Source organism: Aotus nancymaae, unplaced genomic scaffold, assembly GCF_030222135.1.
Source record: "Aotus nancymaae isolate 86718 unplaced genomic scaffold, 86718_ANA_hifiasm-v0.15.2.pri h1tg000007l, whole genome shotgun sequence".
Taxonomy (NCBI): domain Eukaryota; kingdom Metazoa; phylum Chordata; class Mammalia; order Primates; family Aotidae; genus Aotus; species Aotus nancymaae.
The window spans coordinates 25,902,438-25,915,969 of record NW_026988418.1 but is presented as its reverse complement, the minus strand read 5'-3'; the positions used below and the strand labels follow the sequence as shown (position 1 = coordinate 25,915,969).

Genomic DNA, 13,532 nt, shown 5'->3' with positions numbered 1-13,532 from the left:
TTAAACAAACCTCAGTAAAGTGATTTTTTAAAAAAGAAACTTTCTTTTTTTTTTTTAGATGGGGTCTCACTGTGTCACCCAGGCTGGAGTGCAGTGGCACAATGTCATCTCACTTGCAGCCTTGACCTCTTGGGTTCAAGTGATCCTCCTGTCTCTACCTCCTCAGTTACTAGGACTACAGGTGCATGCCACCACGCCCAGCTAATTTTCTTGATTTTTTGTAGAATGAGGTCTCACTATGTTGCCCAGGCTGGTCTAGAACTGGCTAGCTCAAGTGATCCTCCCGCTTCAGCCTCCCAAAGTGCTAGGATTACAGCTGTGAGCCACGGACCCCGCCCCACTTTTAAGAAATAAAAGAAATACTAGAAGTTCTCTTATTTTAAAAGTATTTTCCACCACATAAATATTTTAATAACTAGGGGTTTATTTGGGTTAATAAGCTCCTCTTCTAAAGCATCGGTGTTCAAGGTGGAGTTGAAATCATCAGTCATCCACATTTCCGTGTGAATTACTTCCATCTGCTGAAAATCTGGCTCAGATCAGTAGGAGTTGAGAGGTTAACTGGGATAGAGTAGTACACCTTTGTTATTCTAATTAGCTGCCCAGCACCTTTGAATATTCTTGTTATATTTGGTGACTTCTATACTAAATAGAAGCCAAATCTCACTTTCTCAATCTCCCTTGCAGTAAGACTCCTCTAATCAGATAAATTTGCACCAGGCTTTGAAGTGAAGGCTAGAGAGATAAAGAAGCAGGTGGAACTCAGTCCAGGAAGTGCATCTAGATTCCCAGGAAACAGTAACAGAGGTTCGATGGGAAGTGTTTGAATCTCACATTAATGTCAGTAGTGGAGGCAGTAATGGTTTCCTGGTGTTCTGCGATGTAATTTGGGCTCTTACAAGCCTGGTTTTTAGGCCTTCCAAGAAATTCTGTGAATTATTTAATGGTGTTTAATAAATTCCTGTCCGGGCAATGTGGCTCACGCTTGTAATCCCAGCACTTTGGGAGGTCAAGGTGGGTGGATCACTTGAGGTCAGGAGTTTAAGACTAGCCTGGCAAACATGGTGAAACCCTGTTTCTACTAAAAATACAAAAATTAGCCGGGTGTGGTGGTGGGCGCCTGTAATCCCAGCTACTCGGGAGGCTGAGGAGGGAGAATCACTTAAACCCAGGAGGCAGAGTTTGCAGTGAGCCGAGATTGTACCACTGCACTCCAGCCTGGGTGACAGAGTGAGACTTTGTTTCAATAAATAAATTAATAATGAATAAATAAATTCCTTTTCTGCTTAAGTTAGCTAGATGTTCCTGCATTTTCCTTCTTTCTTTTTTTTGAGACAGGGTCTCATACTGAGACAGGCGTCTCGGGGTTTTATCATGTTGGCGAGGCTGCTCTCGAACTCCTGACCTCAGATGATTCACCCACCGCAGCCTCCCAAAGTTCTGGGATTACAGGCTTGAGCCACTGTGCCCGGCCTGCATTTTCTAATACTGTTAACTAACATGGAAGTACGTTGGAAGAAGGGAGTACTTTATAGTGTGGTGCTTTGGTAAAGACAAGATGGAAGGAGGATGAGTGACTGGACAGGGGAATAGCAGTAACAACTGTGAATCATTGAAGGAGCAGAAGGAAAGAGGCAGATAATGGTTAATGAGTCACCAAAATTTGTCACTGAGTACTTAAAAGTAATTCCTTATCTTTCCATGAGCAAGCTGTATGCTGAGACATATTGATATCATGGCTGGTTTCAAAAACTGAGGACTTCAGTCTTCTCTAACCCACTCTAGCTCCCCAGTCCAGAGAATCTTAAACTCCTTTGCTATAGATGGGGCTCTCTAAATTGGTTTCTTTTCTTGTGTAATGCCTGTCCCTTTCTTGGTGAGGAAGAACAAAAGAAGAGGGGAGGGGAGGGGAGAGGAGGGGAGAGGAGGGGAGGGGAGGGGAGGGAAAAAAGAGGAGGGAAAGGAGGGGAGGAGAGGGTAAGGGAGGGGAGGGGAGGGCAGAGGAGGGGAGGGGAAGGAGAGGGAGGGGAAGGAGGGAAAGGCGGGAGGGAAGGAAGTATAGCAGTAGGATAAAAAGAAAGGAAAGAAGGAGGGGGAAACCGTGGAGAGGACAAAATTCTTAAGCAAGAAGAATGTATGCGAATATCCATTTGGAAAAGGAGCAGCATGTGTTTTCTTTTACCTCCTCTTCTATTCTTGGCTTTTCTTTCACCTGCCTCTTCTATCCTTGGCTTTCTTCTTTAAGGCATCCATACAGTACTGAAGGTTTCCCCTTTGGAAAAGTCTTCCAGAACACATTCCTTTGAAAATAGTTAACACCCTCTTGTAAACACTAACTTAGATATGGAGCATCAGGGGTCAGGCATGGTGGCTCCAGCCTGTAATCCCAGCACTTTGGGAGACCAAGGTGGGTGGATCACCTGAGGTCAGGCACTCAAGACTAGCCTGGCCAACATGGTGAAACTCCCTCTCTACTTAAAAAAAAAGAAAAAATACAAAAATTAGCCTGGCATTATGGCGCACGCCTGTAATCCCAGCTCCTTAGGAGGCTGAGGCAGGGAGAATTGCTTGAACTTGGGAGGAAGAGGTTGCAGTGAGCTGAGATGGCGCCACTGCACTCCAGCCTGGGTGACAGAGCAAGACCCCATCTCAAAAATAAAAGATATGGAGCACCAGAATAAATGTAGAATTTGAAGAGCTTTATTAATACGTTTATTAATTTATCCAACAAATCTTTATTGAGACCCTTTATATGCCAGGCATGTGGGTGCCATGTTGAATAAGATAGATAAAGGCCTTTGGGAGCTTTCATTAGCATTGAGCTCCTCTATACTCTCATGTTTCATAATCTATTAAAATAAATGTCCTCTCTTGAAATCATAGCAGTGGTACAATGACAGATTAAAGTATCCATCCAAGGTTACGTACAGGTAGGTGCTTAGTATAATTGCTTCATAATGACAAAATGATGACACTATTACAACTCTGAGTATAGTCAGGGTAATTTCTTAAACTTTATAAGGCAATGGAAAAATAAATTTTTATCAAGAATATTAGAAAGAGCTATAAATCCATCAATTGAGACCTTCTATGTAGACAAATAGATGTATTTAACCTGTGAGTATGCTATTAGTGTTATTGAAGAAACTTCTTTCCTGTTCCTGATGTTTCTTCCATTTGACAGGAGCCCATTAGCGTATACATCAGTACAGTGCTCCTGATCTTCTAACAACACTGCACTCATTCCACCCTGGAGCCATCAGTGAGTTTGAAAAAAAAGAAACTGGGCATGAGCAATTTCGCTTCTTCCTCTTGGGAAATAGCTGAAGAGAGGAAGCATGGGTTTTTTTTTTTTTCTCCTCCTGTAGGGACAGGCACTGCCAGTGCTTGGAGTGAGAGGTGGGGCCTGCCCAGTTCCAGCACTGCCTGCAACTGGGTAGGTACGTCTGAATAATTCTGGACTCAGTATTGCAAAGCCCATTTGCTCAGACTTTAGCCCTCCAACTGAAACTTTACCCATAATAAGGCTGATTTCTTTTGGCTCTCATTGCCTTACTCCTATGTCTTGTTTTGCCATTTATTTATACGTGAGGTGAGGAAAAGGGGCTAGTTATTGGTTCCTCAAATTAAGTAAAGATTGCCTCACCATTGGGTAAAGAAAAACATAAAACTCAATGGAAAGAGTCCAAGCTCTGACATCAGACCTGATTTTGAACCCTGGCTGTGTGATCTTGGTTAAGCTCACTGCAACATCCTCCTAATGGGTTTAAGTGATTCTCCTGCCTCAGTCTTCCAAGTAGCTGGGATTACAGGCACCCGCCACCACACCCGGCTAATTTTTGTATTTTTAGTACAGACAGGGTTTCACCACATTGGCCAGGCTGGTCCTGAGCTCCTGACTTCAGGTGATCCACTCACCTCAGCTTCCCAAAGTGCTGGATTACAGGCATCAGCCACTGTGCCCGGCTTTAGCTAATATATTAATCAGAACTCTTTTGGTGGACAGTATAAAAAATTCAACTCCTAATATAAAGAAATAGCTTAAGCAAAAATGTGTAGTTACTGGCCTATATTAGTTCAGAGTTATATAACTTTAGGCATGGCTGGACTAAGTGCTCACACCAAGGCTATTCAATATAAACACAATGCAAGCCACAAATGTAAAACACATGTATAATTTTAAATATTTTATTTTGCATATAAAAAAAGACAAAAATAGATAAAAATTTACTAATAAATTTTATTTAGCCCAATATATCCAAAATATTCCAACATGTAATCAATATAAAAATTATTAATGAGAAATTTTACATACTTTTATGCATACTAAATCTTTGAAACCCACTGTAATTTTATGCTTACAGTACATCTCAATTTAGACTAGCCACCTTTCAAGTACTCAAAAGCCACATGTGCCTAGTGGCTATTATATCAGACAGTGCAGGCAAAACAATGCATCTGGATGGTATTTCTCACTATTGTTTCACTCTGCTTTTGTATCTGTTGGCTTTAGCCACTGGTAGGCAAGATGGCGCACCTTATACTCCATCAGTTTAACAAATACAGTAAAAGAGCATTTTTCCTAAAAGTTCCAGAAAAAGTGTTGCTCTTCATAGTCATTGGTCTGTACTGGATCCTGTGATTCTCGAGCCAATTATCAACAACTGTGACTAGGGGAATGTGACACTCTGATTTGTCAGCTCTCACAAATAATTCCTAGAGTTAAGAGTGGGATAAGTGCCATGACATGGATTGAGATTGAGGAAAGGGTTTCCAAAGAGAGTAACTGTGATGCTGTAAGAAGAAGGGAATCAGTGCCAGATACCCCAAAGCAAAGCATACTCATTGCTTATATTTTATTTTATTTTATTTTATTTATTTTATTATTATTACTTTTTGAGATAGTCTCGCTCTCTCCCTCTAGGTGCGAGGCTGGAGTACAGTGGTGAGATCTTGGCTCACTGCAATCTCCGCCTCCCAGCTTCAAGCAATTCTCCTGCCTCAGCCTCTCGAGTAGCTGGGACTACAGGCGGGTGCCACCATGCCTAGCTAATTTTTGTATTTTAGTAAAGATGGGGTTTTACTATGTTGGCCAGGATGGTCTCGATCTCTTGACCTCATGATCCACCCGCCTCGGCCTCTCAAAGTGCTGGGATTACAGGCATGAGCCACTGTGCCCGGCTGCTTATATTTCAAAATCTACTCTTCTATCACACAAAGGAACAAGATGACCAACTCTGAATTGATTAACACACCTCATATAGAAAGGGTTATTCTTAGAGAAATGGCCAGGAGAAAAATCACATCTCTTTCTTATGGAACTCCTCTCCAACCCCCCACCAAAAGAAAAAGGAAAGAGCCAATGAAATGTGGTTAAATATACATCAAGGGAGACTTTGAATGGAAGACCTCTCAGAGAAGAAGAATATGGGTGCAAGAAGAAAGAGAAGGTGGAAGGCTAAAACTATTTTCTGAGTAACAGTGGAGATTTTTCTGGGAGGGGGCATTGTCTCTAGAAAAGCCCACATCTTTTTGTTTGTTTGTTTTGAGACAGGGTCTCACTCTGTCACCCAGGCTGGAGTGTAGTGGCATGATCTCGGCTCACTGAAGCCTTGGCCTCCCTACCTCAAGCAATCATTCCACTTCAGCCTCCCCAGTAGCTAGGACTATAGGTGTGTGACACCACATCTGGCTAATTTTTGTATTTTTTGTAGAGAGAGGGTTTCACCTTGTTGCTCAGGCTGGTCTTGAACTCCTGAGCTCAAGCTATCCACTCGCCTCTGCCAAAATGCTGGGATTGAAGGCATGAGCCACTGTGCCTGGCCAAGCCCACATCTTTTTAATCACCAGTTTTCTTATATGCCTTCTTGTAGACACTGAGTCACTTCCCAGTCAATCCTCCCTGGAAAGAGTCTGCAATCCAGTAGCAACTTAACTCCAGGAACATTAGATACAATCTGAAATGACACCCATATTTCTATTATAAAGGAGGCTTGATGGGTGCTTGCTCAGGATGCACCCATAGGAAGCGGAGTTTTATCACCTGTGATCCAGAGCCAAATTGATTCCTAGTTTCCAGGGAGATATGGGAAGCACAAGTTGGTAAACAGAAGTGGAAAGTCACTCTTTGGGTAGAGTGATCTTGTTATTTTTATTTTTCTGAGACTTGGCAAAAGCTGAATACCAAGGGAAGCCTTGAAGGTGAGGGAATAGCAGAGTCATCATGAAGGCAGAAGGGAGACAATTGCTGGTAGCCAGCCTCAGTCTGCACTGTTCTCTAAATATGTAACTGCCTCCAGTAGGCTTCAGCTCCAGCTGGCAGCACCTCTAACTACCTTCCTCCAGCTCAACAGCCCTAGCCCCTATCCCACAAAGGAACACTAGGTCTTGGATGACTCTGAAATCGCATATTCCAGGAGCATTCTTTTTCCTAGTTTCTTACCCATATATAAAAACAGCTTTGCCTAGAGCTGTGGTGTATCAGTCTGGATCGAATTAGGAGAGAGGAAACTACACAGTAATTTGAGGAGGGCAAGTCCAGTATAAATTTGATATAAAGAAGGGGATAAGAGTAAGATGGGATTAGCTAGTAGTAAAGAGAATTAAAAGAGTATAGAAATAGCAGATATGAAGAGCTACTGCTAGGGCTGAGAGAGCATGACAAGGATAACCCCACCTCCATCCCACATGGCTAAGATTTTGACCTTCTTGGAGAGGGCACCACTGTGGCTCAATGGATGGCAGATAAGTCACTGTGGTGCAGCATAGGTAGAGAGAAACTTGCTGGAACACGGTTACCAGAACTTGCCAGAAATTCACCCTCTGGGTTTCTGGGAAAACTTCACCAAAGTGCTTCACTCAATTCCAGGGAAGCTGATGACTTCTGGATGCAAAAGCCAGGCACTAGAGAAGCGGGAGTGCTGTAGGACCTGCTGAGGGAGCACCTGGACCAGGAAGGAAAATTGATTTCCTCCTGCAAAGTCTCCCCATCACCACCCTCTACTGACAAAACTTCGGTGCCAGCTGTAACAGGAAAAATATATTTAAAGGGCACATATTCATTTTTACAGAGCAGTTTAAAGGAGTTAATATGGAGCCACGAGGCAATAAAACAACCAGCTCCCGGGTTCCCAAATTTTCCCTAAAAAGAAGCAAGATGATATTTCCCTGTGAGACACCTCTCCATGTGCTATCCATGGCACACACTGTAATTCTATCTACTCAACATAGACTGCTGTCAGAATGCAAATAAATAAGAGTGATATTATTATAGAGATGATCTTAATGCTTCAAAAGGCATGCCATAAAACATTACTTTTTATATACTTCAAAGTGAGTAATTTTGTTGGACACTTAGACTGTTTCAAGGTTTTCACTATGATGATTAATGCTGCAAAAGAGAACCTCTCTGCATTATTCCCATATTTAGCATTAATTTCTTGGGTTTGATTTAGAAAGACGAACATTTCTAAAAACCACTCACCAATTGCTTTCCTTAAAGCATTAATATCTTCTACCTACTGAACTCTTCTCATGTGCCAAGCACTACAGAAAGTGCTTTACTGCATACGTATTTAATTTGATCCTTACAATTAATGAGGTAGATATTACTTATTTCTATTATATAGATAAAGAAACTGAGGCTCAGAGAAGTAAAGTAACTTGCCACACCAAAGTCACAAAAGAGAATGGACCTCAGCTGCTGTTCATGGAACATAGCAAATTTATTGGCCAGAGAAGGGAGAACTGAATCTAAGGCCACAGCATCTAGCTTCACCTCGATGACTCCTAGCTATTCTTCAGTTTTCAGTTTATGCACCCTTGCCTATGGTGATCTTCTCCACTACTTAGCCACCTTGACTGCTAAATTACTAGAATGGAGCAAAATACTAGGCACAAAGTGGGCATTCAAATATATGTTTTTATCATAAAGGTTTTACAGATATACCAGAAAGAGTAAATAAATAAGTATTGACAACAGGGAAAAATTCACAGATACTGATCTACGCAGAGGATAGGATTTCAATATCCTTCTGTTCTCATCCATGTTCACAGAAAGGACTGGGTTAGTTGTGTCATTTGTACAATAAGCATCATTAATGCAATATTTGAACTTTGTGCACATTTGGCGTGAGAATCATTATTTATATTTGTTCTGCCTTGAAGAGCATTTGGGAACTTTATTGTCTTTTGAGGCTTGAAATATAGCAGCAAACAGAACAATGAACTCCCCCCAAGCCCCTAAAAATGAATGAGAATTGAGGAGGCTAGAATCATTAGTAACAGAAGCTAACATCTGTACAAGGCACTGTGATAAACACTTTATATACATTATCTATTTAGGCCCCATAATAACCCTGTGATTCTACTATCTCTTATATTATTATAATTATTTTACTATCAGGAAACTGAAGTATTGTGAACTTAAACAAAATTCTCAAGGTGACATAGTAAGAATGTCTTAATTCTGACCCCTAAGTTCCTAAATACCATGCTATAAAGTATTCTTAGTAAGTTTGATGTCTCATAAAAATATATACTGTAAGGACACCCACAGTGAAGTTATATCTAAATGCATAAAGATACAGGATACAGCAGAGATAACCTTTTAAAATGGCTGGAATCTGCTTAGCCAATCTGAATTTGTAGTAGTTGATTTGATTATATGTGAGTTTGTATCATAGCCAGAACCACTGACTTGACCATGCCAAAAGGGTTGCCAATGGAAAGAGTTTAGGTTTTTCACATGGCTCTTAATAGATTAGGCATTATTCACTGTGATGATGAAGACAAGTAAGACATGAAGAAGGGAGCTGGGTACAATGGTGTGCAGATGTAGTCCCTGCTACATGGGAGGCTGAAGTGGAAGGATCCCTTGAGCCCAGGTGTTCGAATCCAGCCTGGGCAACATTGCTACTTCTCTTTGAAAAAAAAAAAAAATGAAGCAGCAGCAGGAGGAAGATACAGGCACAGGAAGTAAAGCATAGGTAGTTCTTAAACAGATTTTAAACAATCATAGTCATGAAGATTAGCAGCAGAAATAGCTAATCTTCATTGAGCATTTATTATGTGCTAAGTCTCTGAATTATTTAATTTTATCCTTTCAACAATCAATAAAATAGGTGACATTATTGCTCTCATTTAGGTTCCTTGACTCTAGCAAGTGGCTAAATCATCTTGTCATCAGAAATCTCTAGTTTTTGCACCATTTTGTTTTTCTGGGAATATCTTTCACAGTGCTCTTGAATGAGTTTTCTTATTTTTTATTTTTTTTGTGATGGTGTTTCACTGTGTCACCCAGGCTGGAGTGCAGTGGCGTGATCTCGGCTCATTGCAACCTCTGCCTCCTGGGTTCAAGCGATTCTCCTGTCTCAGCCTCCCGAGTAGCTGGGACTACAGGTGCCTGCCACCATGCCCAGCTAATTTTTGTATTTCTAATACAGGTGGAGTTTCACCATGTTCACCAGGCTGACCTCAGGTGATCCACCCACCTTGGCCTCCTAAAATGCTGGGATTACAGGTGTGAGCCACTGTGCCTGGCCCTGAATACATTTATTGTTCCTTCTTGAAAAGCTCTCTTACCTTGGCTTCTATGACACATCTCCACATTTTTCTACTTCCATTGTTCTTTCTACCTATCCCCCTCCTTGGGACCCCCTTCTCTACGTTTGTCTTTAAAAATCTGGTTTCTCTCCTCAGCCTTTTCTTCTTTTTCTCAGTTGACACATTCTGTCTTCTCTCATACCTTAAGTGACATCTGCTCTTACACTCTAAATTTCCCTGTACATGCTGATGACTCTAAAGTCAATCTATTGGACATTTCTGCCTGAATGTCTTGCATACACTTTATTGTATTTATTTTTGTTTTTGGATGGACCTCTGATGCTCAGGCTGGAGTGCAGTGGTGCAATCACGGCTCACTGCAACCTCCACCTCTCAGGTTCAAGCGATTCTTCTGCCTCAGCCTCCTGAGTAGCTGGAATTACAGGCACATGCTCCATGCCCGACTGGTTTTTGTATTTTTAGTAGAGATGGGGTTTCACCATATTGGCCAGGCTGGTCTCGAACTCCTGACCTCCAGTGATCCGCCCATCTCGGCCTCGCAGAGTGCCAGGATTACAGGTGTGAGCCACGATGCCTGGCCTGTCTTGCATACACTTTAAACTCAGCTTGTGGAAAACTGAATTATGTTCTTCACTTATTCCCTGAAGCTCTTCTCCCTCTTCTGTACTCTTACTCAGTAAATGTTATTCGCCTACAACATGTCTCCAGATACCCAAGTCAGAAACCTGGGTATCACGTTAGGCACCTTTGTCTACAGTAATAAATCACTTTTTAAACACTGGGCATGTGGCCTCACAAAATAAAACCTACATTCCCTAGCTATCTTTGCAGCTAGGCAATGTTCATGTGTCTAAATTCTGCCTAACGGGGGCTGGGCATGGTGGTTCACTTGAACTGCTATATCAGCCCTGGATTGCTTATGCTCAGCCTGTTAGGTGAGGAAAGAAGTTTTATCTTATGCAAACCATTGTTATTTGAGTTTCTGTTACAGTAACCAAATCTATAGATTAATACTCTTAGATTAATGCAACAGCCTTCTGATTGGTCTTCCTGCCCCCACTTTTAACTTCCCTTCAACCTATTTTCTTCCTTAAATTCGGATTAATCATAGTCAAATTCAAATGTGATTATACTATTCCCTGCGACTCTCCACTCCCATGCCATTTCCTTCAGTGTGTATTTTATATTCCTCAGCCCGGCATGCCAAACCCTTCATAAACTGGGCTCTGCCTTATCTCTCTAGTCTTACTTCTAATTGCTCCCTACCTTGTATTCCAAGCTCCAACCATGCAGAACTATTTGCAGTTTCACAGAATAAGCCAAGCTCTTGTACCTCAGTGCATCTGGACCTGTGGTTTGCTCTGCCCAGAATGTCCATTCCCAATTCTCACTAGTTTCCCTGGTTAGCTAGTTTCTACTTGTCAGGATTCAGGGCATCTCTTCTTGGAAGTGATTCTTGACCAGCCAAGAATCAGTTACAGTATCCTCTTATGTACTCCCAAAGTATTCTGTGCATATGTTTATCAAAGAATTGCAGGTTTACTTGACTGCTTCCCTCACCACCCCTCCTTCCCTATCAACTGTTACTTCCTGGATTGCAAGACATATTTTCTCTTTCACAGGTGTATCACCAGGCCCTAGCACAAACCCTGGCACACAGTAGCACTTAAAAAATATTTACTCGACCAGTCACAGTGGCTCATGCCTGTAATTCCAACACTTTGGGAGGCAGAGGCGGGTGGATCACCTGAGGTGCAGGAGTTCGAGACCAGCCTGGCCAACATGGTGAAATGCGGTATCTACTAAAAATACAAAAATTAGCCAGGTGTGGTTGTGGGCACCTGTAATCCCAGCTACTTGGGAGGCTGAGGCAGGAGAATCACTTGAACCCAGAAGGCAGATGTTGCAGTGAGCTGAGATCATGCCACTGCACTCCAGCCTGGGCGACAGAGTAAGACTCTGTCAAAAAAAAAAAAATTATTCATGGTTGGACATTGTGGCTCACACCTATAATTTCAGCACTTTGGGAGGCTGAGGTGGGTGAACTTCTTGAGCCTAGGAGTTTGAGACCAGCCTGGGTAACATGGTGAAACCCTATCTATACTAAAAATACAAAAATTAGTTGGGCATAGTGGCGCATGCCTGTACTCCCAGCTGTTGGGGTGGCTGTAGTGGGAGGATCACTTGAGCCCAGGGGGGTCAAGGCTGCAGCGAGCTGAGATCGTGCCACTACACTCCAGCCTGGGTGACACAGCAAGACCCTGTATCAAAAAAGAAAAAAGAGTATGCATGGAATACAGGAGACCCCTTAGGGCATCTCTTAGTACTACATGCCCTCTGATTAAGGCCAATGGGCAACTACAACAGCCAATCCAGGCAGGACTACAAATGACCCAGACCCTTCAGGAATGAAGGTTTCAGTCACTCCACCAGGAAAAAAACCACGACCTACAGATGTGCTTGCTGACGGCAAAGGGAATACAGAATGGGTAGTAGAAGGTAGTCATCGATACCAGCTATGACCACCTGACCAGCTGCAGAAACGAGGACTGTAATTGTTATGATTATTTCCTCTTTCTTTTGTTAAAAACATGTTTGTGCAGGTATACACTTGTGCTAAGAAAATATCCTCATTTGATTTCCTTGTCCTTTATCATGTGACATAAGATTTACTGACTTAATATCAACATTTAAGTATTGCTAACTTTATGTGATGGCATTTGGGTTGGGGATTGGTTTGTTTCCGGGTGTATGAAAAATAGTTATGTTAGGCATAATTATGACCTTATGATTGTCTTTATTTGAAGATTATGTGTGATCTCAGGAGATGTGTATGGGTTCAAGTTGACAAGGGGTGGACTTGCGATGGTTAATACTGTCAACATGATTGGATTGGAGGATGCAGGGAGTTAATCCTGGGTGTCCCTGCAGGGTGTTACAAAAGGAGATTAGCATTTGAGTAAGTGGGCTGGGGAAGGTAGACCCACTCTTAATCTGGTGGGCAGAATCTAATCAGCTGCCAGCAAATATAAAGCAGGCAGGGAAACGTGAAAGGCTGAAACGGGCCTGGCCTCCCAGTCTACATCTTTCTCCTGTGCTGGATGCTTCATGCCCTCGAACATCATCAGACTTCTAGTTCTTCAGTTTTGGGACTCAGACTGACTCTCCTTGCTCTCAGCTTGCAAACAGATTGTTGTGGGACCTTGTGATCCTGCTTTCTTAGTTGAGCTGTCTTCCTGAGGTTGTTTGGAGCTGTTGCGTCATGGGTAAAGAACTCCCTAAAGCCAGTCCCAACAAGCCTGCACTGAATATCAAGAAGTCTGACAAATTCTTCAAACACAAGAAGCCCACCAATAATGTGCTGGTCTTTTTGATCAACAGACAACTGAGCAGGCACAGAAGTGACATTGACCTGTCAAGGTGGCTGTGGATGCTGTCATAAAGCAACTCCAGGGTGGACATGGCCTTGGGCAAAAAGTCATGTGGTTTATGTGCTGAGGCCTGCCCAGAATTTAGAGAAATTGAACATAATTAGAACAATAAAGTCCTCCCATGCTTGAGCCATTAAAAAAAAAAATGTATATTTATATATATTGTTGAGTGTAATGTTCTCAATGGTGTACATGATGTGAAAAAAAATCATAATAACAATATCTGTAAATGGTGATTATGCAAATTGTGGAAATATAATTTTATTTAACAATATCTTTATATGTAATTCTTTCACTTAAAATGCCTTATTATTCATGTTCCTATGTGTTAGCAGAGAAGAAAGATTGGCAAACTATCCCCATAAGCCAAATACAACCTGTGTCCTGTTTTTGTACCATCTGCAAGCTAAGAATGGTTTTGGCAATTTTAAGGGACTGGAGGGAGAGGAAAGATGGCCAGCAGAAACCTTTATAAGACCTGTGAAGCCTAAAATATTTGTCACTTCACAGAAAAAGTTTGCTGTCCCCCACAGTAGA

The 13,532-nt window shown here is 42.0% G+C and overlaps 1 protein-coding gene across 1 annotated transcript; it reads left to right on the top strand.

Moving 5' to 3' along the window:
- Window positions 1-12,778: 12,778 nt before the first annotated feature.
- On the top strand, window positions 12,779-13,133 carry LOC135272727 (embryonic testis differentiation protein homolog B-like). The gene has a single exon (XM_064371317.1). It carries the CDS (start codon window positions 12,827-12,829, stop codon window positions 13,004-13,006), a length of 180 nt encoding a protein of 59 aa, XP_064227387.1. The 5' UTR covers window positions 12,779-12,826; the 3' UTR covers window positions 13,007-13,133.
- Window positions 13,134-13,532: the final 399 nt, after the last annotated feature.

What these genes read in the sequence shown, in the direction of transcription:
- LOC135272727 (XM_064371317.1), top strand. Translation starts at nt 12,827, where the DNA reads ATGGGTAAAGAACTCCCTAAAGCCAGTCCCAACAAGCCTGCACTGAAT.